The sequence below is a fragment of the Gopherus evgoodei genome, chromosome 7, assembly GCF_007399415.2.
Source record: "Gopherus evgoodei ecotype Sinaloan lineage chromosome 7, rGopEvg1_v1.p, whole genome shotgun sequence".
Classification (NCBI taxonomy): Eukaryota; Metazoa; Chordata; order Testudines; family Testudinidae; genus Gopherus; species Gopherus evgoodei.
Genome location: NC_044328.1, coordinates 87,050,434 through 87,077,431, shown reverse-complemented (window position 1 = coordinate 87,077,431; position 26,998 = coordinate 87,050,434). Strand labels below are relative to the sequence as shown.

At 42.1% G+C, this 26,998-nt stretch overlaps 2 protein-coding genes across 5 annotated transcripts in view; one reads left to right on the top strand and one right to left on the bottom strand.

The window, feature by feature from the left end:
* The window catches only part of LOC115654307 (inter-alpha-trypsin inhibitor heavy chain H3-like), a 40,898-nt gene extending 30,748 nt beyond the window's left edge, over positions 1-10,150 (bottom strand). For 2 of the 3 annotated variants that reach the window (XM_030568369.1, XM_030568370.1), the window contains exons 1-2: positions 9,047-10,150; positions 1,474-1,494 (exon numbers count right to left, since the gene is read on the bottom strand). In XM_030568369.1, the coding sequence (XP_030424229.1) occupies positions 1,474-1,494; positions 9,047-9,076 (51 nt within the window). In that variant the 5' untranslated portion in view covers positions 9,077-10,150. Of the gene's footprint in view, positions 1-1,328; positions 1,495-9,046 lie in introns of all 3 variants that reach the window. The other variant, XM_030568371.1, reaches the window with a different exon arrangement.
* Positions 10,151-10,306: 156 nt separating this feature from the next.
* Positions 10,307-26,998, top strand: part of NEK4 (NIMA related kinase 4) — a 37,762-nt gene continuing 21,070 nt past the window's right edge. The window contains exons 1-7 of one of the 2 annotated variants that reach the window (XM_030568372.1): positions 10,307-10,498; positions 15,456-15,722; positions 17,066-17,263; positions 19,925-20,032; positions 21,079-21,233; positions 24,318-24,459; positions 26,099-26,521. In XM_030568372.1, the coding sequence (XP_030424232.1) occupies positions 10,406-10,498; positions 15,456-15,722; positions 17,066-17,263; positions 19,925-20,032; positions 21,079-21,233; positions 24,318-24,459; positions 26,099-26,521 (1,386 nt within the window). In that variant the 5' untranslated portion in view covers positions 10,307-10,405. The other variant, XM_030568374.1, reaches the window with a different exon arrangement.

The window sequence follows — 26,998 nt, the reverse complement described above, 5'->3', positions numbered from 1 at the left end:
TTGCCCTTCTCTGAACCTTTTCTAGTGCCAGTATATCTTTTTTGAGATGAGATCACATCTGTATGCGGTATTCAAGATGTGGACGTACCATTGATTTATATAAGGGCAATAATATAGTCTCCTTATTCTCTATTCTCTTTTGTTAATGATTCCTAACATTCTGTTTGCTTTTTTGACCACTTCTGCACACTGTGTGGACATCTTCAGAGAACTATCCACGATGACGCCAAGATCTTTTTCCTGATTTGTTGTAGCTAAATTAGCCCCCATCTTATTGTATGTATAGTTGAGGTTATTTTTTCCAATGTGCATTACTTTGCATTTATCCACATTAAATTTCATTTGCCATTTTGTGGCCCAATCACTTAGTTTTGTGAGATCTTTTTGAAGTTCTTCAAAGTCTGCTTTGGTCTTAACTACCTTGAGCAGTTCAGTATCATAGGCAAACTTTGCCACCTCACCTTGTACCCCTTTCTCCAGATCATTTATGAATAAGTTGAATAGGATTGGTCTTAGGACTGACCCTTGGGGTTACCCCTCTCCATTCTGAGAATTTACCATTAATTCCTACCCTTTGTTCCCTGTCTTTTAACCAGTTCTCAGTCCATGAAAGGACCTTCCCTTTTATCCCATGACAACTTAATTTACATAAGAGCCTTTGTTGAGGGACCTTGTCAAAGGCTTTCTGGAAATCTAAATATACTATGTCCACTGGATCCCCCTTGTCCACATGTTTGTTGACCCCTTCAAAGAACTCTTTGACACAATTTCCCTTTAAAGAAACCATGTTGACTTTTGCAATTAATGTTCTTCTATGTGTCTGACAATTAATGTTCTTCTATGTGTCTGACAATTTTATTCTTTACTATTGTTTCAACTAACTTGCCCAGTACCGATATTAGACTTACCAGTCTGTAATTTCCAGGACTACCTCTAGAGTCCTTTTTAAATATTGGATGAGAGGAGATAGATGACTGCTGCCTGGCTGGTTCATTAAGTATTTAGATTTGTGCTTAAGTGGGATGGACTGCTGAATTGGGGTCTAAATGCCAACTGGCATAAGACAAAGATAAAGCCACTTGCCTTCCTTGAATGAAATACTTAAAAAGAAGATAAAATGTTTCTGTAGAGGCATACAGACAATGCCAAACAGTTTTGTTATTTGTTGAAATACAACATGGGATTAGCTATTATTTATTTATTCTCTTTTACTGCACAGAGCCTGACAGACTCTGAATTTGGGATATTACTGAATATTATGATTAACTAAACCAAACTCTTCAGATAATAGCATTTACCATGTGTACCTAGAAATAACAATTACTCACGCTGTGCTCATTGTAGTATGACACAAGTCTTTAAAATAGTAAGAGTATTTTATTAACTGATATTTGAATCCATCACTGCAGCCCGGATAAAAACAAACCCTTAATTGGTATAATATCCTCAGTTATAAATGAGAAGAGAACGTACCAAGTCATCAGCACTTCGCTTCTGTAAAGAGAAGAAATTGAAAAATTGTCTCATGACTATTGTAAGAATATGCATACAGATAAACCTATTTAGCATCTAGATAGCACTTCAGCATCTATATAGCACTTTAGCATCTTCCAAATCAAATGAGAGTTTTGTGTGAGCGAGCAATGTAGAGCCAGCCCATAGTTAGTAAATTCAAGGTTGATTCATCCTTGTGTTCTGGTACCATATGCCAGGTAAGTTATTGGGTGCTGGAGTTAAATCTGGGTATATACAAGCAATCAGTGGGAGACAATAGGAGTTTTTCCCCAGGAAAAATGAATGAGTCATTAAGGATCTGGCCCATTTATTCTGTTTATAAGGCACCAAACCCTGCAGCCTTGATTAGCTAATAATGGGTCTCAACAATTGTGGATTTAAAAGTTAGAACTTGAATGTTGCTGGGTTCGTGGTTTGCTCAGGAGACACTGAAAAAGGAGCAAAGATGGGGACAGAATGAAAAAAAATACAGACAAACTGAAAGAAAGAGCGGGGAAAGAGAAAAATTCTAATTAAAAATTAAATACAATTTAATTGCTACACAGAGGACACACACGTTCTAGCCTGGATTGGTGATAGTGGTGGATTTAGTTTGTTTGTTTGGGGGGATGGTGTCTCTTCAGTCCTTAACATATAGCACAGACTTCTGTTTGTACATGCTCCTGTCTGCTGCACAAAGCAGAAATAACTGAAGAACCTCGAAGTGTCCCAAGATCCATGGGTGTCAAGGGTTGAACCCCTTTTCATTTCACCTGGGGAACAACCTGGTCCACCTAATGGCATGATCAGAGAGAAACTCCATGTTTGGGAACTCAGTTTCTGGCCTTTAGGTAGGTATTTCTCACATCGAGAGGAATTTGGTATTTTTAAGGAAATGGAATCTCCCTGGAGGAAAGAAGGTTTGTAAACTTAAGCTAATTATGTGAAACCCAAAATATTTAGACATACATGTATACATCCTTGAGGCTTACTTGTCCATATATTTGTGCTGCTTCAGCCCATCAGGCCACAATTTTCACACCATCTTATAAGTCAGTGGTGCGCAAACTTTTCCTGTTGCACTCTCCCTTTACCATTCATGGAATTTGTTGTGTCCCCTTCTATTACTTGTAATCTGAGGTAATCCCTTACCACTGTGCTGCTGCTGGCGGCAGTGCAGCCTTCAAAGCTGGGTGGCCAGATAGCAGCAGCTGCTGGCCAGGGCATTCATGTCATTTGCGGTGCAGGAGGACTGCTTTTTTTAAATCCCGCTCCTGTCCCACCCCGCAGCACTCACCCTATTTTTATACTGCAATACTCACACTATTTTTATCCCACTCTCGCTATTATGGCAGCAGGTCCTACAGGATCTATGGGATCCCAGTTTCTTTGTGCACCCCCAGAGAACCTCTTGAGCCCTCCAGGGGGGCATGCTCCCCAGTTTGTGAACCACTGTTATAAGTGACAGTATTTCTGCTGGACCGTGGTGGTAGATGAGGTCACTATGAAAGGGTGTAAAGAGAGAAAGGTTTCCAGAAATTAATGTTTATTTTAAATCAGTATATTTGCTCCCATTGTAGGTGAGCTGTGCAAATAAGAAAAAAGGCAATTTTACAGGTCAGGGAAGGTCACTATTTCAAAATGAACTCCAGGAAGTTTGATCACAAATTCCTTCTTTCTCTTGGTTCAAAGTCTCATTGGTGACATTCTGTTTTTGGAAAACTGGCTTGTCATATTTATACATTCTAACTGGAAGCAAAAATACTGAGATGCTAACTGACATATTACTACTGAAGGTATGGATATGCCCCACATTACCACAGTACCACCTCATGGTCTTTAATTGATTTATCCTCACACACATACCCCTGTGAGGTAGGGCAATGCTATTACCCCCATTTTTCCAATGGAGAACTGAGAGTCAGACACCTAGATTCTCAAAGGTATTTAGTCACCTATCAGTGGGGAACTAGATGCCCAAATACATTTGAGAGCTGGACCTAAGTAATTTGCCCAAGGTTACAAAGGAAAGAAGTCCATGGAAAACAGAGACTTGAAGACAGGTCTCCCAATTCCTAGGATAGTGCCCTAATCACTGGACAATGCTTTCTTTCTGGCTAGAATCTTATTTCTGCCTACTCTGTCTCTCTGGCACCCCAACTACTCTTATGTTCTCAACTGCCACCTCCATGCAAGCGATTCCTATATATACCTCTGTCCAGTCTCACCTCTCCAGGTGTGACTCAGATGTCTACTTATGAATGCCCAACTGCCATTTCAAACTCGATCTTTCCAAAATTAAATTTCTTTCCTACTCATCCCCCTTCTCTGTCTCTCTATCCTAGTGAAAACTGAACTCTCCTTCCTGTCTCATGGCCTCAGTGTCATCTTTGATTCTTCTTCACCCATCTCGCCCATACTTACTCTCTCAAAGTCCTGTCACCTCATTATATCAGCAAAATACACCCTTTTATTAGTGTCCTTACTGCTATAACTCAGTCATATTTCACCTTGATAAATGTAACCTCCTCTTTTCCAGTTCTCCCGTCTTCTCTCCTCTCTACACTATCCAAAATATTGCTGTTAAAGCAATATTTCTCCTTTCTCCTCATTGAACATGTCTCACACATCTCTCCTTCAATACCTTCATTGCCTCATCGTTTTTGACTATGTCATATTCAAAGTCCTTGTCTTCACTCTCTATTTATTCTTGATCCACTCACAACTGTTTTCATTTTGTAGTTTTTCAAATTGGAATCTTTATGATAATCTGGTTTCATTATAATAATCTTGCATAACACAGGCCATTTCCACTTGCTCTTCAATTTGCTTCCTACAGGTCTATTCAACTCTCATTGAAGTCTTTCAATTACCTTTGAATCAATGGAAGGAATGAAAGTTGTATTAGGTCCCAAATCTCAAAAAAAGCACTTTGTCTTACTGCTGCTTTTGTCTCTTTCATGGGATTAGCTTCATGCCTTGACTGTGCTGCCCACTATGCCTGAGACAGACAATATCCATTTTCTATTAAGCGCACCTTTTCTTCATCAAATTCCTCCTTCAGCAATTTCTCCCTACCTTCTTGCCTATAATCTCATCTCTCCTTTCCCTGGACTGTTGTCCCGTGTTTTAGCTGTCTTAGAATAAGGAGACGAGACTGTGTCTCACCCTGTGCAACTGTTAGGCATTACATAAGTAACTTTTATTACTACTACTTCTAATACAATTGACATCAAAATTTTCCCCCACTGCTCTTGTAACTTTCCTCAGTGCTTCATCCAAGTGGAAGGTCCTGGCTATAGCCCTCTGAATATAAACCAGAAATTACATACACCCACTCATTGCAAATAATGATTGCAACTTTATAAGTCATGCACTGAGGTACAGACTCCAGGGAGTGAAAAGTTAGAATTACTCTGAAATGTCAAGTGACTTTGACTTTCCATATAGTGAAAAAAACAGCTTCAAGACATTTTTTAAATCTGTTCTTTAGTTATATTACAGCCAATTGGGTGACCTGTCTACTAGACTTATACTTAGAGCCATGTGAAAAAATCCACTCCACTGGCAAAGAATTTATTTTTATTTTTTGCTTGTGCCACTTCTCACAAGCTAATTATTTTCACCATGAAATGTTTGTTTTCCTGCCTAGAGTCACTTACAACCTTCAGCTCTATAGAGTAATCAGTTAAGTAATTTTGATTGTGCATTCATAAAAGAGAGGGATAAGCAGGGTCTCAATGTGCTTTTCCCATGGGAAAAAGACTTCAGGCACAGATTATATTTGCACAGACAGACCTATTCTGCCTAGGTGTTCACCAGACAGAACTGCTTTGCAGAAGAGTTCAGTTTTGGCTGGTTTGGGGTTACAGCTCATGTTAGTTTTGAATGCAGGGGTAACGACATGTTACCTTTATTGTATGAGTAAAGGGCAATAGAACGGTACCTAGCCTGCTCTGATCCCCTAAACCGAACTCCACTTGCTAAGCAGAAGGTAGGGATGTTAAATCCCCGTGAAAATGAGATGGTGGAAGAACATGTGTTCCTGAGGACATGGACTATGCCTAAAATCCTTCCCTCTCTAGTGTTTAAAGACAGAGCTGACTGGATTCAGTTGAGAGTCCTTGTTTCTGTTCATGATTACAAGAGCTGAAATCACTGATGAGCAGGTCTAGGGGCTAAGCCTTAGAACTAGTGTGGGGACAGTGTTGCAGTGAAAAATAACTAAGATGGCAGCAGAGTGGTTTCCCACTATCCAGTGAAATCACTAAGAGCTGGGCTAAATGATGGTAGTAGAAATAGTACAGCAGCAGCAGCAGTGGTGAACAGCAAATTACACTGGCAAGTGGTGGCAGAGAAAACAGCAGCAGCAGCAAGCCAGTTGCAGAGGCAAGTGGCAGCAGCAGAGATATTGCTCAATGCCTCCTCCCCCTGGCCCCTTACAGAGGTCAGAGGTGAACTCAGCTCTGAACTCTGGGTCTTTGCTGGCCAGCGATAACCAAATGTGAGTGGGATGCAGTGGAGAGAAAGGGGAATGGCATATTAAAGGGACATTTGTTCATTAACTTTGACACCACAACATGGGAAACTGAGGCAAAGGAGACTGCCTAACATACTGTGGGATGGGTGTTTCCTTAGGGTTACATGCTTTCATATTGTGATTGAGGTGTTTTCCAAAATTAATGCTGAGTTCCCTTTTTCTTTTTGTTAAAAGATTTATTTTGTTAAACACAGACTCAATGTTTGTGAGTGGAGAAGTACTGCCTTTTGGGTTGGTGTTTAGTTTTCTCAGATATCCAATTCTATTTTATATTGTTCAAAGAAACTCCTAAATATTGAACCCAGCCCTTACTGCTGCCGACTTCACCTGGCAAAAGTGTTACATTCACATATCTTTGTCATAGTTTCTGTAAGAACTATATTCTCCAAGAAATTACTAGGCCATGAAAACTGAAAATACCGATACACCTATATGAGGTTCCTCCAAAGCTAAGTTGATAAATAAGGTAGTGTAAGGAAGCTTGTACTACTGCTACCCATGCAGTGAATAAGCAGAGGACTTCAATTTCCAAGGCTGTCTATCCAGTAGAAGCTTTGTCATTGACAATTTTACTTTGTGTTCCTAGCACAGCTGCAGGGAGTAGAGGTGCAAAAGGAGTTTTATGGCACTCTGATCCTGGGGTTGGTTTGGCCCCCAAAAGCAAGCTGGGGCAGACCCAGAGCTGCTCTAAATCACACCTGTCTGCCTGTGGCCCCAATGGCATTTGGTGATTACCAGAGGACAGAGCTGCTCCTGTCACATCCCGTCCCTCAAGCCACACCCCCTACTCCAGGGGGCCAAGAATAGGGTGGGAAGGAACTTCTATGCCACACAGGGATTTCCATTATTTCAATGGAATTATGTCATCATAAAAGTGGCATACCACAGTGGAAATCAGCTCTTGTCTTTACAGGATTCTGCATGTACCTTACCAGGAATATAGCATAGAGTTGTGGGCATCTTAAACTCAGAAAGGTTTCAGCATCAGAGGAAATACAGAGAACAGTAACAATTATTAAGTGTCATGGGCGAATCTAATTTATGAAGAGAGCAGGAAAGAGGTATAACTTTATAATTGTGTTACATAATGACTAAATAATGGAACTTGTATATAGTGTTGTTGTAGCTGGGTTAGTTTCCCAGACCTGACGAAGAGCTCTGTGTTAGCTCGAAAGTTTGTCTCTCTCACCAACAGAAGTTGGTCCAATAAAAAAAAATATTACCTCCCCCACCGTCTCTCTAATAATAATATATGTCATTTCAAGAGCATTTTCAGTCATACATCTCAAAGAACTTTGAAAAGGTGGATAAACATTATAGACAAGGAAACTAAGGCACAGAATGGTTAAGAGACTTGCTAAAGTATATACAACTGCCAATGGAAATGAAGTGGTCTAACTCTCTGCCCTACCCCAAGACAACAGTGCAACCAAATGGAACTTACATAACCATCTGCAAGTCTCTAAAACATGGAAGCACAGAGAAGGAAGAAAAATTGTTTGTTGTTGTTAGGCGTATTGGCACAAAATGAAGCAAAAAGAATATTTAGACTGAATATCATGAAGCATTTTCTTACACTGAGATCTAGTCAAATATAAAAAAGTGACCTGTAGAGATGTGGTGGAAGGTCTGCCATATTGTCATAAAATACACTGAAGGGTACAATCCTGTCCTGGCACCCAGGTAATGGACATGATCACCAGAAAGATATTTTGTGTCTCTGATATCTAATATTCTTTGTGGGGTTTTGCCCCAATATTTTGTTTTATTTTTCAGGTGCAATAATCAGGTGCTACAGTTATTATTCTACCTCTGTAAAAACAAAACCTTGAAAACATTTACTTTTATATTTGGGTGAGGGATGGAAGGACAGAAGAACAGAGGAAGGTTATTATGAGTAAGGGAAGTGATAGTCATTTAAAAACAGAAATACAGAATTTTCTACAATAGATGACTCAGGAGCATTGTGCAGCCCTACAGATGATCAACCGCCTCAATTACCTCATAAATTCAGCAGATAGGGAAGTGTCCATTTTCATGTTAAGTTCAGCAGCAGAGTGAGTTCTCTCAGCTTAACCTACCTGGTTCATTCAGAAGCATGCAAGGACCCTATCTGCCTGGCATAACCACTACATTCAGCAGAACAGCAGGGACACCTGAATCAACTGGAAGCACAGAAGGTGCATGCCTGCCCAGTTTGCTTGAGGTCTGATCCTGTGTCCCTAGAAGTCCATGGCAAAGGTCCTAGTTGGGTGACCAGATAGCAAGTGTGAAAAACTGGGACAGGAATGGGGGGAGGGGAATAGGGTCCTATTTAAGACAAAGCCCCTAATATCAAGACCGTCCCGATAAAACTGGGACACCTGGCCACCCTAGGTCCTAGTGCATTCAGTGGTGCATGAATCATGGAAGCAGCAGCTACCCGCTGGATTTTAGTTACTTACCCTGATGTTCCTGAAAGGTGTTATAAAAAAGTCTGATGTTTCAAGCACAGGAATCAATGCCAATAAAATGTAAAACAACAGATGGTTTTCCATCTTGGAAAAATGAGCAATTCTACTTTGAGGGTTATGTGCTAATAAATAATTCCTTGTTTACAGTCTGTTAATAAACAATCAAATGTCAAAACAGGGGTTAAACATTAGGCAAATGGGGAAAAAGCAAATAGTGAACTTTTGAAGTTGTAACAAAGTTTGTAGAAAATTATCTGCAAAATCTCTCTGCCAAAACAACATTTTAATTAGAGTTCAGAGTGAAAATATATTCTCTCTTCCAAATTAACATTTTGCATTATACATGAGTCACAAAATCAAATCTCCATTATGGTTCTATAATTAGTCTTACATTTGCACACATGCATCCAACCCATCTTCCACATATTCCTGCCCACTTTCCACATACATGGCCAAACCCCAATGCAGTAACTATACTCAGATGTACAGACACTCATTCCTTAACCTGTTTGTATTATATATACAAACATTAGCTTTAATAAAAAAAGTAAGTACATACCCCTCCATGGCTTAGAAAACTGTCTTCCATTCTCCTGCCCTTCTGCTGTTTACTCTCTCATGAGCTGGAGACACCTATAGCCTTATCCAATGCCAGAAGTGGCAGATTGGTAGATCATGAATTATTTAGTTAAATATAATTTGATGTAAATCAGGCAAATAAATGTGTCAAGAAGGGGAATAAGGAGCATTCTCCAGCATAAGTGATGAGTGGTCAGAGATCTATGGATCCTGAGATAAAGCTAATGTAACTAAGAATCTACTGACTTTTTAATATTTTAGATCCTAATCCTAAAAATACTTAAGCACGTACCTGTGTGTGTGAATAGTCAGGTTTATACTTAACCATTTCCATGATAAGGATGTAAATTTTCAACTATAACATCGTGTTTAGTTTAGGTATTTTGTAAGAGGAAAAAAACCTCAACTTTAAATATCTATCCAAAGCCTCAAGCCTTTCAGTGCTGCAGCTGTGAAAGGGGCACTGAACAGAAACAAGGTTTTGGTTCTGGAGGGTTGTTTTTTGTCTTATGATGAAAGAACTTTGGCCTTGAAAGAGGGGAGTAGCTATGGTGGAAAATACAGGTTTTCAATTTCCCACCTTAGGCAGACCTAGCTGGTACCTGACACACATCTCAACCGTAGATTGCACCTGCTGAGATTGAAATGGAGTGCTGGAGGTGGGACCTGTCCCCTACATGGACTGCACTACTGTGAGCCTGAAGTGGACCACTGCATGTGGAACCTGTCCCCTAGGTGGACTGCACTGCTGTGTGCTTGAGGCAGAGCATTGCATGGTTGGACCTGTCTCCTAGATGGACTGCATCAGTGTAGGCCTGAGGTGGAGGGCTGCGTGCTGCTTGGCTTGCGGTGGAGTGGTGCATGTCTCTGGGTAACTCAGCTGCCCTGAGAGGGTGTGTAGGGAGGCACATGCTGCTCGCCTCTTCATTTGTGCCACTCGGGTGAAGAATTTTGGCTCCAAGCCAGAAGACAATCAGAGCAGCCCCTTCTATGGGCAGGAGACTTCTGGAATGGGCTACATCAGCGCGCCGTCTCTAGCGAGACTAGAGGCTAGCTCCAATACTGGGGACATTAATTTTCAAATTCCAAAATGGCCGCCGGGAAGGACGCCCACATCTGTAATGGCTGCTTAGGTGAATGAGGGAGGTTGCCCACATCCAAGATGGCCATAGCAGTGACACGAGAGCTGTACCATAGAGAAGAAGGCGGGCTTGTATTTACGTGCGGTGCTTCCTGTGGATCTCTATGGCAGCAGCAGTAACGTTCGCAAGGCGCCCGGGCAGCTGAGCCCTAGCGGCTCCGGCCCCCGAGCGCTGAGGGGCCGCCGGAGGTTGGGAGGATGCCCCTGGCCGCCTACTTCTTCCTGCGGGCTGTGGGCAAGGGCAGCTACGGGGAAGTGAGCCTGGTGCGGCACCGGCAGGACAACAGACAGGTAACCGGGGAGCTGGTCGCGGGAGGGCTCCGACCTCCCCCTTCAGACCCGGGGCCTGTGGCGAGTCCGACCCCCGTCTCAGTCCCGGAGCCTGGTAAGAGGAGTGAGGGAGCTGCGGCAGCGGAGTCTCTCTCTCTCTCTCTGTGGGGCGATCTGGGGAAGCGATGTCCCGATTTTAACCCCTCCCACCCCGCCTGCTCCGGGCCTTTAGAGAATGGTGGGGGGAGGAGGAGTGCCAGGATGCAGAGGAGTCTGGTTTTCCCCTTCCCATCCCCCTGTGTGCTAAGGGGAGTGGTTGGTTTGTGTTCTTGTCCGGTTCCTTCATCCCAAGACCCTCCTTTCTTCTCGCGCCAGCTCTGTCTCCAGTGTGGACCAATTTCTCATTCTGTGATTCCATTTAACCTGCTATGCATTGCAAGGGGGCATTCCTTCCTGGCTCTTGGCAGAGTTTATGCTCTGAAGCATGGAGATTTTATTATCCTTATCTTAGAACCTGTTACAAAAAGGTTATCAGTCACAAAATTGTCGGGCCCGTGGTGTTCAGTGCTGATCTCCTGGATTATACAAATCGGCTATAATTTTTTTGATAAAGGGTTATCTCAGGGCAAACAAAGGAGAAAATGTTGATAAAACCCTTGTTCACTATGTTAAAATGTTACCCCGGACCACGCTTAACTGTTTATCATTTTAAATAATTGTTGATTTAAAGCCATCATGATAACACTTTAAAAGTTTTTTATTAAATAGAAAAGACAAGTTAAAAATTCAAAATTTAAAGAATTGGGTTTTCATTTTAACAATTTCCTTTTCTTTTAGCTGTATATAGGCTTTCATTGGGGGGAAAAACCCTGTTTTGGTAGTCTTTTGGATGGTATTAAATATGATAATAACTGCCCTATTGGGGTTAAAATAGAAGGTTTTGAGATATTTTAATCTGATCCTTTAGGACAAACACTCAAAAAGGCGAGAATAATTACAAAGATAAAAAATGCAGTTTCTGCCTCTGGTGCTGACTTTCACTTGCAGCCTCATTGCTAGAGAAACATAGGCACAGTACGTGATTATGTCAGCCACTACAAGACCTGGCACATTCAACACTGGCAAAGTTTAAGTCATTGCTTTTAAGGCCTGGTCTACAGTACGCGTTTAAACCGATTTTAGCAGCATTAAACCGATTTAATGCTGCACCCGTCCACACAACGAGGTCCTTTATATTGATATAAAAGGCTCTTTAAACCGGTTTCTGTACACCTCCCCGATGAGAGGAGTAGCGCTGAAATCGGTATTGCTATATTGCATTAGAGTTAGTGTGGCCACAAATCGATGGTATTGGCCTCCGGGCGGTATCCCACAGTGCACCATTGTGACCGCTCTGGATAGCAATCTGAACTTGGATGCACTGGCCAGGTAGACAGGAAAAGCCCCGCGAACTTTTAAATTTCATTTCCTGTTTGCCCAGCGTGGAGCTCTGATCAGCACGGGTAGCGATGCAGTCCCAAATCCAAAAAGAGCTCCAGCATGGACTGTATGGGAGATACTGGATCTGACCGCTGTATGGGGAGACAAATCTGTTTTATCAGAGCTCCGTTCCAGAAGACAAAATGCCAAAGCATTTGAAAAAAATCTCCAGGCTATGATACAGAGTCCACAGCACAATGCTGCGTGACAAGCATAATGGAAAGCCAAAGAATCAAATGGACGCTCATGGCGAAAGGGAGAGGGGACTGAGGATTCTAGCTATCCCATAGTCCCCAGCAGTCTCCGAAAAGTATTTGCATTCTTGGCTGAGCTCCCAATGCCTGTAAGGTCAAACACATTGTCCGGGATGGTTCAGGGTATAGCTTGTCAGTTTACTCCCCCTCCCCTGTGAAAGAAAAAGGGAAAAAAATCGTTTGTTGACTTTTTTTTAGTGTCACCATATGTCTACTGCATGCTGCTGGTAGACACGGTGCTGGGGCAATGAACAGCAGCATCCTTTCTCCTCCCTTCCCCAGTGGCAGACGGTACAGTGCAGTAGGGCTGGTAACCATCCTTGTCATCAGCCCGTGAGTGTTCCTGGCTAGCCTCAGGTGAGGTTGGCCGGGGGCGCCTGGGTGAAAATAGGAATGACTCCCGGTCATTCCCAGTAGATGGTACAGAGCGGCTGGTAACCATCTTCATCATAGCAACTGGGGGCTGAGCTCCATCAGCCCCCTCTCTTTCATGTATAAAGAAAAGATTCTGTACTGCCTGGACTATCATAGCAGCGGGATGCTGGGCTCCTCTCCCCTCCACCGTTTAATGTCCTGCCTGGACTATCATAGCAGCTGGAGGCTGCCTCCCCCTCATTTTATCTCACTAACAAGTCAGTGTTTCTTATTCCTGCATTCTTTATTACTTCATCACACAAATGGGGGGACACTGGAATGGTAGCCCAGGAGGGTTGGGGGAGCTGGGAAGCAACGGGTGGGGTTATTGCAGGGGCACCCCCTAGAATGGCATGTAGCTTATCATTTCTGCGGGATCTGACATGGAGTGGCTATGCTCTCTAGTTCTCTGGGACGCTGGTTCTCTAGTACGCTTGCCCCATATTCTAGGCAGGACTGACTCTATTTTTAGATACCATAAAGGAGGGATTGACTCGGGAAGTCATTCCCATTTTTGTCTTTGCGCCCCTGGCCGACCTCAGCCAAGGGCACCCATGACAGCAGCAGACGGTACAGAATTACTGATAACCGTCATCTCATCGCCAATTTACAATGGCACAGCGGACAGTACAGAACGACTAATAACCATCTCTGCTATCTTGCAAAGGCAAATGAATGCCGCTGTGTAGCGCTGCAGTACCGCATCTGTTAGCAACATCTAGTAGACATATGGTGACAGTAAAAAAAGGCTGAACGGGCTTCATGGTTGCCGTGCTATGGCGTCTGCCAGGGCAATCCAGGGAAAAAGGGCGCAAAGTGATTGCCGTTGCTTTCACGGAGGAAGGAATGAGTGACGACGTTTACCCAGAATCACCTGCGACACTAGTTTTGCACCATCATGCATTGGGGTCTCAACCCAGAATTCCAATGGGCGGGGGAGACTGTGGGAACTATGGGATAGCTACGGGATAGCTACCCACAGTGCAACGCTCCAGAAATCGACGTTAGCCTTACACCATGGACGCACACCACCGAATTAATGTGCTTAGTGTGGCGGCGTGCACTCAACTTCATACAATCTGTTTTTACAAAACTGGTTTATGTAAAATCGGAATAATCCCGTAGTGTAGACATACCCTAAGGCATTGTTTTAACGTGCCCTTCTTGTCAGAGTCACACCATCATTGTGAATGGTGTTTTAGCAGGCTTAGAAAAAAACAGAAGAAATAAAGTGGGGAAGGAAAACAACATGAGGGAGGAATCTAAAGTTCATGTCCCATGTTAGGTTCAGGATTTAGCTGAAGCTGCTGGAGGTGGTGGTATCATCTGGTTCCCTTTCTTTGGTCTTTGCTGTCCTGATCCTGAAAGACATCCCAATGGTCTCATGGTTGGTACCTGGAGACTATGGAGATGGTAGCAATGTGCGTAAAGCTTGCTTCTTCCAGTCCATACACCCCATTGCTCCTCTTTAGTGACTCCTGGATAAATAATGTCCAGGAAGGGGTAGCATCCTCATCCTATTAAAAATTAACTAATCAGAATACATTGCAGTTACTTCTGCTACAAACATTTCCCTTCACTTGTAGAATCTTTCGGTTCATTGTCATGCCAATCATTGACTTTATCAGGAACCTTGAGCCCTTATCACAGTTCTTTTTAATGTAAACAGTGCAGTTTGTACCATAGTTTGCTTATGAAAGTAAGCAAAATTTAAAGGCAATTTTATGTGATTTTATGTAACAGGCTGATTCGGACTTTTGATCTCTTGGACAACTTAGCATATAGTGTTGTGCAAAGGCCACCACTCTATGTGAAAAGAACTATTATTACCTTTTTATTTGTTTTAATTGCACCTACTTTTAATTTCTTCACTGTCTTGTATTATAGGAAAGAGCAAAAGGGAAGATCTGATCAGATTTTACACTCCTTCAAAATTTTCAATACCTTATACCAATACTGTGGCAAAGTGGGAATGTTCTTAATGTTTTCTCTGAATACTGTGTGGGTGCCTCAGTTTCCCCTATGCGTTTCTCGAGTGTCATGGGGTGTGTGATTGTTGCAGAACCCTAGGGGGCCAGTGTTTATCCTGTCTGCCCAGAGAATGGCTGACAACCTGTCTTCTGGCAACTAATGGCCTGAGCCCCTCCCCTGCAAAGTTGCCAACTAAAGGTGTTGAAGAACAAAGAGATAAGCTGACCTCCTGGCCTGGGAAAGAGACAAAGGGAGAGGAGGGGCTGAAGAGTTTGTTTGGATTTGGCTGGGAAAATGAAGAGAAGGCCAGACAGACCTCCTGGCCTTCCCTGGCCCCCCAAGATGGACCTGAGGGAGAGGGTCCTGTGGTCTGTACGTGCAAGACCTGTCTTGAACTGTGTTCCTGTTGCCTAAATAAACTTTCTGTTTTACTGGCTGGCTGAGAGTCATGGTGAATCGCAGGAAGCCAGGGGTGCAGGGCCTTGTCTCCCCCATACTCTGTGACAACTACCCCTCTAATTTGCAGATGGCTTAATAACTATTGCAGATGAGCACTAGGATAGACATTAGGGATGGTCAAGAAGGCAAATTGCAAGGATAATACCAGTTAAATGCCTACCTGAAGAGAATACAAATGGTGGCATTTAGATTTAAAATTATAATATATGTAAAGTTTTAAATTTCAGGTTTGTGCATTTGTGAGGGGAAGACATATTTGTTCCATTCTTACAACATAATGGACACTGTTAAATGTAACTATGTATTTTAAAGCATTGTTTTATAGATTTTTAGAATTTGCCAGTATGTTTTTTTAATAGCTTGGATGTTTTCATTATAAATCTTTTTTTTTTCCTCTGCAGTATGTCATCAAAAAGCTAAACCTTAAACATGCATCCAGCCGAGAGAGGAAAGCAGCAGAACAAGAAGCCCAGTTGCTGTCTCAGCTGAAACATCCCAACATAGTCACCTATAGGGAGTCCTGGGAGGGGGAAGATGGCCTGTTGTATATTGTCATGGGCTTCTGTGAAGGAGGGGACCTGTATCATAAACTTAAAGAGCAGAAAGGCAAACCTTTGCCAGAGAATCAGGTGGTGGAATGGTTTGTCCAGATTGCCATGGCATTGCAGGTATTAATATACTGTAACATATAACTTAATTTTAAAAGAAATAGATCTGTTTTTGCTTGCTTTCCATTAAAAAAAAAACCCTTAATTTTATTTTTGATGTGTTAACTTTCCTTACAGATTATCAATGTCAACCTAAGGTAGCCATGTAGAAAACGAGTTGCTGTTGTATACTTCACCTCCATCTTTTCAGTATTGTAGACAATGTGACATGATGGCTGGCAGTGAATTGTAATATAAGCAAGTTTTGTTCTAGTTAAGGGGCTGTTTCTGTTATTCATAACCTTCTGTTTCCAGGGGTTTGCAACTCAATTACACAAATTTTCTCTGTGCTGAAACTTATCAATAACATTTTAAAAACTAATTTTAACCAAAAAGTGTTTGCACAAAAAACCTTATTATTTTGCTCCAGTAATTAATTTACGTTTTAAGTGAAATTTTCCAGAGCATTAACTCAGAAGTTCTACTTGAAGCTGGTTCAGTCTGTTAAATTTTAAAAATGTAAAGGGAATCAAATCACAAAAAATTCATTACAGTAATAAAGTTTTTTTTTAAAAGACAAAAGGAAGTTAGGATGTTGGACTGAAAATTCTATTTTTAACTTGCCAGTGCAACTTGTCATCGGGATGTTGTGAAAGCAAAAACTATAACTGGATTCAAAAAAGAGTTAGATAAGTTCGTGGAGGATAGGTCCAGCAATGGCTATTAGCCAAGATGGTCAGGAATGCAGTCCCATGCTCTGGATATCTCTAAGGCTCTGATTGCCAAATGCAGGGGCTGGGTGACAGGAGGTGCAACACTTGATGGTTACCCTCTTCTTGTCATTCCCTTTTGAAGCATCTGGCGTTGGTTACCATTGGAAGACTGGATATTGGGCTAGATGGACCCAGTATGGCCATTCCTACGTTTGTTTGTTGTGGCTAGGAATGCAGATGTCCACAATAGCATCTGATCTTGTTCATCATAGGCCTAATCCTGCAATTCTTACTCAGGCAAAATTCCCGCTGACTTCATACAGTCCTTAATTCAGACAAAATTCCATACTAGGACTGCAGGATTGAGTCTGAAATCAATTGCAATAAGACACAGTGGAGAGTGAGTTAAGGACTGAGCTTCAGCCTTAATTTTGCACGTTTTGCTTCTGTATAGGCACATTAAACTAAAGAACGAACTTGTATATATACATATGTTAACATGAACATATTAGTATGATGATGTTAACTATAATTCATCTCTTGCATAGTGACATGTAATTTTGTTGCATTTGTACTTTTTCCTTTATGACTCTGGTCAGAGGAAAAGAAGGAATTAACTGTTTAACTTGCTTGAAACACTTTATTTTTCAGTATTTACATGAAAAACACATTCTACACAGAGATCTCAAAACTCAAAATGTTTTCCTGACCAGGACAAATATAATCAAAGTGGGAGATCTGGGAATAGCCAGAGTGTTAGAAAATCAGTATGATATGGCCAGTACTCTCATTGGCACACCTTATTATATGAGTCCTGAACTGTTCTCCAACAAACCTTACAACTACAAGGTAAAGTATATTGATGCAAATATTGGCCCTAATTGTGTTAGTTGACTTAAGGGAGCCTTAAGCTCTGAGAAGTTTATAAATTATCTAGAAGATAATGCGAGTTATTTTGTTGACTCACCTATTAACCATAGAGCGCTACAATCTTGTGTGTTATGAAAGTAATGCCTCTGTAAAAAGCACTTTTTGGGGACTGCTGATTAACTTTTGCTGCCTTTTTTACTATTACCCACAGGGAAAAAAATTAATCACAGAAAGCTATCTTAAAGGAATTTAATTTTCTTTAGTGTATGTGAATTGTCAACTTGTGTTAATTTGTTAGGACCAGGTTTTGTCAATTGACTTTATCAGTGTAAGTTCCAGTTCCAGTACAAAAAAACCCTTTGTTTAAATGTATGTTAGGACACTGGCATATGAAGCCTAAGATAATTGGGAAAGGCTTTATCTTTAAAATTGCCATTATGTATGTAATAAGAAAACAAACCAAAAAAACCTATTAGGCATTTACAAGTATGGAGATGAACATGTAAGGGAAGGTAGCTCAGTATTCAAATATACTCATAATTTATACCATAGGCGCCAATTCTGTGGGTGCTCCCACCAACCGGCAGCCAAGCTCCCTGCACCCACGCCTCATTGCCTCTTCCGCCTCCTCCTAGCACGCCATGTCTCCGCTCCTCCCTCCCAGTGCCAAATAGCTGTAGCAAGCTCTGGGAGGGAGGGGAAAGGAGTGGAACGTGGTGTGCTCAGGGGAGGAGATGGGGCAGGGGTGGGGATTTGTGGAAGGAGTCAAATAGGGGCAGGGACTTTGGGGAAGGGGTTGGCATCGGGGCGGGGCAGGGGTGGAGTCGGGGCGGGGCTGGGGGTAGAGTGGGGTTGGGCACCCACCAGCACTAGAAGGAGTCGGTGCTTATGGCTCATACGATCTTTTAAATAAATGTACATGTGAAATATTGCAGGGCCGTCCTTAGGCATACGCAGCTGTGTAGGGCACCATGAAATTTGGGGCACCAAATTGCCCCAAATTTCATAGTGCCCTAGGCAGCTGTGTCCTGCATATGCGGCAGCCCCAGCGACCAGCCTTATCCCTCAGCTGGCCCCCCCTACAAGGGGCAGGGCCATCCCTGGGGGGGGTGTGGCCTCGGACAACTCCCTCTGCCCTGCCTCTTACGCTTCCCACCTGCTCTGCCCTGCCCACCCCCATTCTGCCTCTTCCCCAGCGACACCGCACTCACCAGCAGCGGCGGGAAGCAGAGCAACCTGGCCCCAGCCTGCTCTGCTCCTCCAGCTCTCAGCCGCAGTGCTTTGCTTCCTGTCGCTGGTGAGTGTGGGGGGGAAGGATCGCCCCCCACACTCACTGGTGGCAGGAAGCGGAGAGACATGGCCCCAGCCTGCTCCACTTCCCTTGCCCTAGATCCAGCCATGTTGCTCGGGTTGGGAAGTGGAATGCCACGGCTGGGAGCTCAAGGAGTAGGGCAGGCTGAGCTAGGCTGCTCCACTTCCCGATGCTGCCAGTGAGTGGGGGATCCCTTCCCCCAAGCCTCCTCCCCTGAGCGACACGGCTGGGACCAGGGCAAGGGAAGCAGAGCGGGCTGCTCCTGGCCCCCTGCTAATCCCTCAAGGCCACTCTGGGCCTGTGGGGGCCCCCAAAGTGCCCCCCCACAGCTCCTGCCTCCCAGAGGGGAGGCCTGGGGCCCTCACAGCCCCCCCATGGGGGGCTGCGTAGGGCACCCAAATGGCTAGGGATAGCCCTTAAATATTACATTGCATTGCTGTGGGGGGAGGGTAAGAAGAGGGGGCTAATGTCAGAGTATCCCCCTGCTCCTGTACCCCGCTTACCCCATCTTCCATAGAGCAGGGAGGACACACCAGGGTTCAGGATGGCTGGAGCTTGCAGCAGCTGCAGTCTCAGCAAGCTGATCTAATTAACAAGGCAGTGTACTTAAAGGGGAAATGTGCATATCTCCCTCCATTCCTGCTGCCTTGGAGAGTGAGAAAGTTAACCCTTGAGGGCTCAGTCAATTGCTAGTTCATCATTTAGCAGTAAAGGAAATATCCCACCCTCTGACTCCTCCACCTCAACCAAGCTTCGCAATCATCATCACTGTGTACCAGTATTAAATTGTTGGTTTAATATAGTCTTTTATCTGGTGAAAAACATTTCCCTGGAACCTAACCCCCTCATTTACATTAATTCTTATGGAGAAATTGGATTCGCTTAACATTGTTTCGCTTAAAGTCGCATTTTTCAGGAACATAACTACAACGTTAAGTGAGGAGTCTGAAGAAAGAATTAGTTTCAGAACTCCTTGGTGCTAAAGAAACTCGCAGAAATGTTAGAAACAAGCCAGTAATTGAAATTAGGATTTTTTTTAATGATCTATAACTCAGTAACAGATCAACTTTCTTCACACTTTTCAGAAATATTCTCCTTACCCTTCAGCGTAAATGTGGCCATACTCACTATAAACCAGTTTTATTACCTGAGGCCATAACCAAAAGTTTATAGTGTAATTTGGTTGTGATCTTAACTATAGTGGCTGCCAACTCAGCATAACAGTCTGTTCCTAATAGGCTGTTCAGGAGCATAATATCTACTTATAAAGTAATTTTTCAGTATTGCATCTGAAGTGCTTATGCTTATTTTTCTGGTTTTCTTTTCAGTCTGATGTTTGGGCTCTGGGCTGTTGTGTTTATGAAATGGCCACGCTGAAACATGCCTTCAACGCTAAAGACATGAACTCTTTAGTTTATCGAATTATTGAAGGAAAGGTAAAAACTGATCTAAAGTTGTTTTTGGTTCAGTGAAAACATTTTGGAAATATGCTACAGTAAGAAGACCCTTCTGATGTGGATACTCAATCATGCAAAATCTGTATATTCAGACCTGTAATCCAATCTTGTGTCTGGAACTTGAGATAACTGTTTTCAATCAAAAGTAAGAATTTCAACTCCGATTTGTGGGGTTAGTATAATTTTTTTTTCCACATGTGATGGGAACACTGCATCATCCTGTCCATTCTAATGTTTGGTGTGAGATGTGGGTACCTACTGATGTAATGGCAGATTCAGAAAGTAGTTTCTTTTTAAGGTATCTCTAGAATCTTCTTTTATTCACCTTGTGCAGCTAGTAGATTGGAGTAAATAAGTCACTTCAGCACTTTTGAGTATAAAGTTTCCACTTTTAACACTATGCAAAGAATCATCTCAGGGTATTTTCTTGTTTGATATACAGCTGGATTACTTTAGCTCAATGTTAGTTCCTTACTTGGTTTAGCATGTTATAAAAACACATTTAAATCCTGATCTTCAGCTGTAACAAAAATGTTTTAAATAAACTGAAGATTCTCTGTGACTAAATTTTCATTTGCAAATCTTAGAAAGTACAGCTGACCAGCTTTGAATATCTTGCTTTAAAATTTCTGAATCCAGCTTACCAGGGAATTAATTTTCTTATATGCAATCTTCTGTGTATATTGGCAGTATTTTGTGGTTATCTGATAATTAAGAAAAAAATTGCATAGAGTTCTTTCATTAAACTTTACACAAACCTCTGTTCAGAAGGTACTTAAGCACTTGGCTAACTTTAAGTATTGACAGCAGTGAGACTACTGCACTTAAAGTTAAGGATGTGTTTAAGTACCTAGCTGAGTCAGAGCCCTAATGCTCAAATAATGCAGCAATTCCTGTAGGCAAGTGTGTAAATGGTTTTGTTTGCTGTACATTGATCTCATCATCAAAACAATCAGCTTCCTATTATGAATATTAACAAGTGATTCATTCTCCTAATATGATATGTCCTTTCAATACAATTACAGCTGCCACCAATGCCAAAGGATTACAGTCCACAACTGGCGGAACTAGTAAGAACTATGCTTAGCAAAAAGCCAGAAGAAAGACCCAATGTGAAAAGCATACTAAGGCAACCATATATCAAGCGCCAAATCTCTCTGTTTTTGGAAGCCACAAAGGCGTAAGATACATTTATTTTATTAATAATAGTTCTATATACAATTATTGGTTTGGGTAACAGATTGTTGAGCATAATGTTGTAATCACTGTTTTATAGTTTGTGCCAGATTTCGGAGCAGGATGTTGAAGTTGGTTTTGCTGTGTGTAACTGCAGGGTATGGGGCAGAAAGGATCTCTTGAGATTGTTGAGGGAAGGAATTATTTGAGAACTATAACAGGAGACAACTAAGAGAGAAGATGGAAATTAGTTACATTAGGCCTATGTAGAAGGAAAGTGGATTTAAGTTTGGGATTGCATATTACCTTCAGAAAGTAAATCCTCGTATTGTTCATTTACTTTGATGAGTGTTTGAAACCAGCCAGACAGAAAAGTCTTACCTGATTAAATGTTAGAAGTTGTATTTGGCTGCCCTAATTAGGAGCACTTGGTACTTAACTGCAATGAATCAGTGTTTCTCCTTATAGAAAAACTAAACACCTTATTCTTAATGTATCCATTGTTTGGGGGGAAAAAATGCCATGGTTGGTTCATGTCCACTGTTGATTTTAGTATATTATAACTTGTGAAAGATGGGAGGGTAGACTACTCATTAGAGTATGTGACTGGGACACCCCTGGTTTTCTTCATAGCTCTGGAACTGATGATCCTTAGGCAGGTTGGTTACCTGTCTGACTGTCTGTATTCTCCATCTGTAAAATGGGGTTGGTAATATTGACCTACTTAACAGAAAAGTTGTAAGGATTAATTAACATTTTTAAAACAATTAGATCCTCAGAAGATAAGTGCTATAAACGGCAAAGTATTGCGGGCATAGAGAATTTTAATGTGATGTGCCTGTAGTCCTCAATTTGATAAAGTTTAAAAATCTAAGGTAGCTTGGCTGGAGCAATGGAGAAGACCTGGTTTGGGGAGTAATCTTGAGACTCTCTGCACTAATAAGGTTGAAGTCTCTTTCAGCTGTGATACACTTGGACCGTGGGATGAAAGAAAGATAGCTGCATGAGCACTACCTTTCCACTAATGCACAGAGTAGAATTAAGGTATATCTACACGGCAATTCAGCACCTGCAGATGGCCCATGTCAGTTGACTCGAACTCATTGGGCTGCACAGGACTGTAGAATTTTGTTGTAGACTTTGGGCACAGGCTGGAGCCTGGGTTCTGGGATGCTCCCCCTTACAGGGTCACAGATCTTGGGCTCCAGCCTGAGTCCAAACAAATACAATGCAGTTTGACAGCATTGTAGCCCATGCCCCACGATCCCGAGTCAGCTGAGATGGGCTAGGAGTGGGTTTTTAACTGCAGTATAGACATACTCATAGGGTCTGCTCTGAAGGGTCTGTTTACTCCTCTTTCTGGCTGAAGGAAGAGCATCATGGTCACTTAAGAAGAGGGGGGAGTGGCTTTCAGATTGAGATATGTGAGAGCCTGTAGAGGCTGGTCTTCATTCAGTGCCAGACAAAAAGACGGTGGGGTGGGGAAAGCTTGGATTATGGGAGAGAGGATGTTGAATAATGAGAGAGACACTCTCCCCAGTCGCTGCGTTTATCCCAGTTCATGTATCTCATATTTAAATAAAAACAGGACTGCTTCGCTCCTGCTGACCATTCTAGCATACACAGACAAGAGAGAGCTCACAAGTTGAGAGGAGATAATGGCAAAAATTATAAACCATTCTGTGACATTTGAGAAAATTACAAATCATCCAGTTAATAAACTATGCAAATTCCAAGTTCTGTAGTAAATCTGTGATCAATTCTTGCACCAAATAGAAAAGTGAGATAAAGACAGACATTAAATCTGAAATATGGATAGGAAATATATATCGTCACTTCCGTTTCCTTATCAGTCCTTGTTCAGGCCACTTCATCATATCTGAAATCACCAAAAGACAAGTTCCTTTTGCTTGTTTTTAACTAGATGTTGGACAAAAAAGTTGAATATAAAATTTGTCATCAGATTTGGTTAACCACTTCATTGCTTCCAGTTTTTGAGACATAATGGCAATAAACTTAATTGCCAAATATTTCTCCACATGGATGAGCCTTATTGTCTTCTGGTTTGTACACTGTGCAGTCACTTACACCTATGCAAAGTGGATGTAAATTACTATCAAATCTATGCAAAGTGCCACTAATATTCTAACTTTGCACAGCTGAAAATGACTATACAGCAGTGGTCACAAACCTGTAGATTGTAATCAGCTGGTCGATCCTGAAGCCTCTGACAGTTTATTGTGATATCTGGCTGCTCAAAATCCGGCAGCGCAGTGGGGCCCTGGCCCCATACCATTCCCAGAAGCAGCTGGGGGTGTGTGTGTGGGGACGTGAGTGTGTGTCTCCATGTGCAAGCATCTCCCCTGCAGCTCCCATTTTCTGGGAATGGGGAACTGTGGACAATGGGAGATGCAGGGGCAGTGCTTGCAGGCAGGAACAGCAGATGGGGACCTCTGCCTTCCCCACCCAAGGACTGCAGGGGTGTGCTGGCCACTTCTGGAAGCAGCACGGGGCAGGCAGGGAGCCTGCCTTAGCCCATCTGTGCTGCCAACTGTGAGCCGACCGAGGGTAAGTGCCGTTCTGTGGGAGCCCACATCCTGAGCCCCTCCCGCACCCCAACCCCCTACCCCAGGCTCAGCCGGGAGTCCCCTTCCACGCTCGGAACCCCTCGGCCTCAGCCCAGAGCCTGCACCACCTCCTGAAACGTGGCCCCAGCCTGGTGAAAGTGAGTGTGGGTGGGGGAGAGCAAGTGACGGAGAGAGGTGGGAAGGAGTGAGCGAGGCACCTCAGGGAACTGCCTGAGTAAATCCTGGGTTGCACTTAAATTCAAAAAGTGATCTTCTGCATAAAAAGGTTGGAGATCACTGCTATACAAGATACAAAGCAGAGAAAATCAAGCCTAGTGTTTAGCACTTCAGATAGAAACTCTGTAATCCAGTGGAAATTTAAAATATTTTCTATAAAGGTGAAAGGATTCTGTAGCTGGATGGCATCTATTTAATAAGGTAGTAGAAACCACAAACATCTTAAAGTCCTTGTCCTTAGAGCTTTTGTCCTTTTTTTGTTGTTGTTGCCATTTTCTTTAAAGAAAAACAGCCAAAAATCATAAGAAAATATCTGATTCTAAGCCCAGAAGTGCTGCTTCCGTGATCTCAGTGAAGACTGGATATAATAATGGAACCATCACACACAAAAAACATCCCTCTGAGCAAGCCAGGCGATATAGAGCCGTAAGTTACTTTTGTCCAAAGGATACGTCTGTTCTTTTTTTTTTATATTTGTGTAAATGTATATATAAAAATATATTTTGAAATGCTTTGTGTTTTCCTAATATATTTATATTCAATAAAACTCTGTAAACTACAAATAAAGGAGGAGAGGAGCTGTATTCATCTGCAATTGGAGCTAAGAAAATAGCCACAGATCAGTAAAACTAATTGCACTGGTCTTTACTGAAAGATACTCATGAAACGTTATACCTAATCCTTATTCTGTGAAGCTGTCATGTGGATTTTTTTTAACCTTACGGTTGCATTAACTTTTGCATGTGGCACAATCATGTGAATTCTGTGACACTGTGTACCCAGCAGAGTATCAGAAGTCACTGTACTAACAGAAATGCTAGCAAATGTTTAATGACAGGCAAATGTTGACAGTGAAAATGTTTGCTGCAGCTTGTGAGTGGAAAATCAATTATATGTTTGAGGAAAATTGCTTGTTACTCAAGGTGAATACTTTATAGCAGTGGTTCCCAAACTAACAAATTGTGGACCTCTATCACTAAAATTCAAATCTCGCAAACCCCCTCCTAAAAATGAATATTTCCAGGGATTTTCTCCTTTACCTGAGTATAAATTATAAAAGTAGTGACCTTGGAAATATAAAATTTGTTTTTACGACATGTTTATTAAACACTATTATTTATCATTACAGTATTTTTATTACATTGTGAGAACAGTAACACTCTTCCAAGATCTCACTTTCGTAGCTTATATCACTTTGAGTAAGCCTGTTATAAGACAAGGCTCCTATGTTTTATCAAGGAATATCAGATGTGAAACAGCTTGAAGGTATTTAAGAAGCCAGCTCAAGGAGTTCCTCCTACACAAGCACTCAGGTCTTGAGTAGTCCAGGCAAACAACACACATTACAACAAAGCTTAAACTTGTCCTTCATAATAATTTTCAAAACAATACTAGCTGCCTATTTAATTTTTAATACAGCAAAAAATATCCACCTCCCTTTCCATTTCTTATAAGGAGTCTTGAAATTTAAATGTCCTTAGTGTGATAGATATTCTTGCTTTGATCTGCTTAGCTCTTGGAAATCCAGGGGCTTTGGACTGCTGGCTCCGTGCTGCCTGGGGTCCCTAGGGACAGCTCTATCTGCCATTAGGGAATTTTTCCCCAAGAACCCCCCCGTAACATTTCATGAACCCCAGTTTGGGAACCACTGCTTTACAGTGATCCAGATAGATCGAGTCACAAAGATGAATCACTTGCCTGCTGTTCATTTTCTGCACTGTTTGCCAGTTGGTGTTTGTTTTAATATTGAAGCGTTAAATATGTGGTTTAATACATTTTGGAGAGCTACTAGGAGAACCCTGTTTATCACTTGTGATCATCGGGGCCAAGTGGGTGCATTGCTTATGGAATAGGCTGTGTTGACATCTGAAGTGCCAAGCTTCTCATCAGACTTAAAAACTTATGAGAGTCTTTGTTATACCCCTTATTGATGGTTCCAAATAGTACTTGATTATGATTTTGTTTCACTATCACTTTATGGACTGTCTGGTATGCAGGTGACTTCTTGGAGCATCTAAAATATTCCTCGGGGTAATTCCACTTCTGCTTTTTTTTTTAATTACAGAATGAAGAAAAACATTTAATCAAAGATAAAACTTTTGAAATTTATCCCTCAGAGAAACCAGCAGCTGAGCCTGAAAAAAATGCAAACAAGAATGAAAAGAACAGCACAGGAGTTTCCATAGCAACAGTTAGCAAAGTGGATATTGATATTTTACTGTCTGAAAGGAGGAACTACTCTAAAAGTGATCACTTACTACAGGATAACAAAGCAAGGTGCTTAAGCATTCCTAGTGAAGTAGAATCTAAAATAACATCTAATGGCCCACAGACTAAGGAAGACCGACTACAGCAAAACTCAGAGCCAGGTTCTAGAACTGAAATTTTGGATTCTAAGCACTTTGCTGTTGATGTCGCAAATGAAGGAGATGACACCTTTAAACTCCTGCAGCCTGTCTCAAAGGACCAAAAGGAAAATGATGACCAGGTAATTATTTAACTCTTAAATGTTCTTGGTAGAAGGTTGAACTAGTGAATCGTTTATAGAAAGAACGAAGGTGAACAAATGTTACCTTTCAAAGTGGGGCACTTCTGATCAGGCTCTTGGGGTGCTGAAGCAATTAGAACTGGGAGTTGCGACCCCTCAGGGGGTTGCGAGGTTATTACATGGGGAGTCGCGAGCTGTCACCCTCCACCCCAAACTCTGCTTTGCTTCCAGCATTTATAATGGTGTTAAATGTATGAAAACGTGTTTTTCATTTATGGGGGGGGGGTTGCACTCAGAGACTTGCAATGTGAAAAGGGTCACCAGTAAAAAAAAAAAGTTTGAGAGCCACTGAGTTAGAAGCCCTAGTGTCTCTGCAGCACTGCTTCTGTATAAGACAAAGGCTGGGGCTCAAACCTTAATTGTCTTTATTATTCTTGCCTGGGATAAAAAATTGTCTGCTTCCAACTGTAAAAAGGA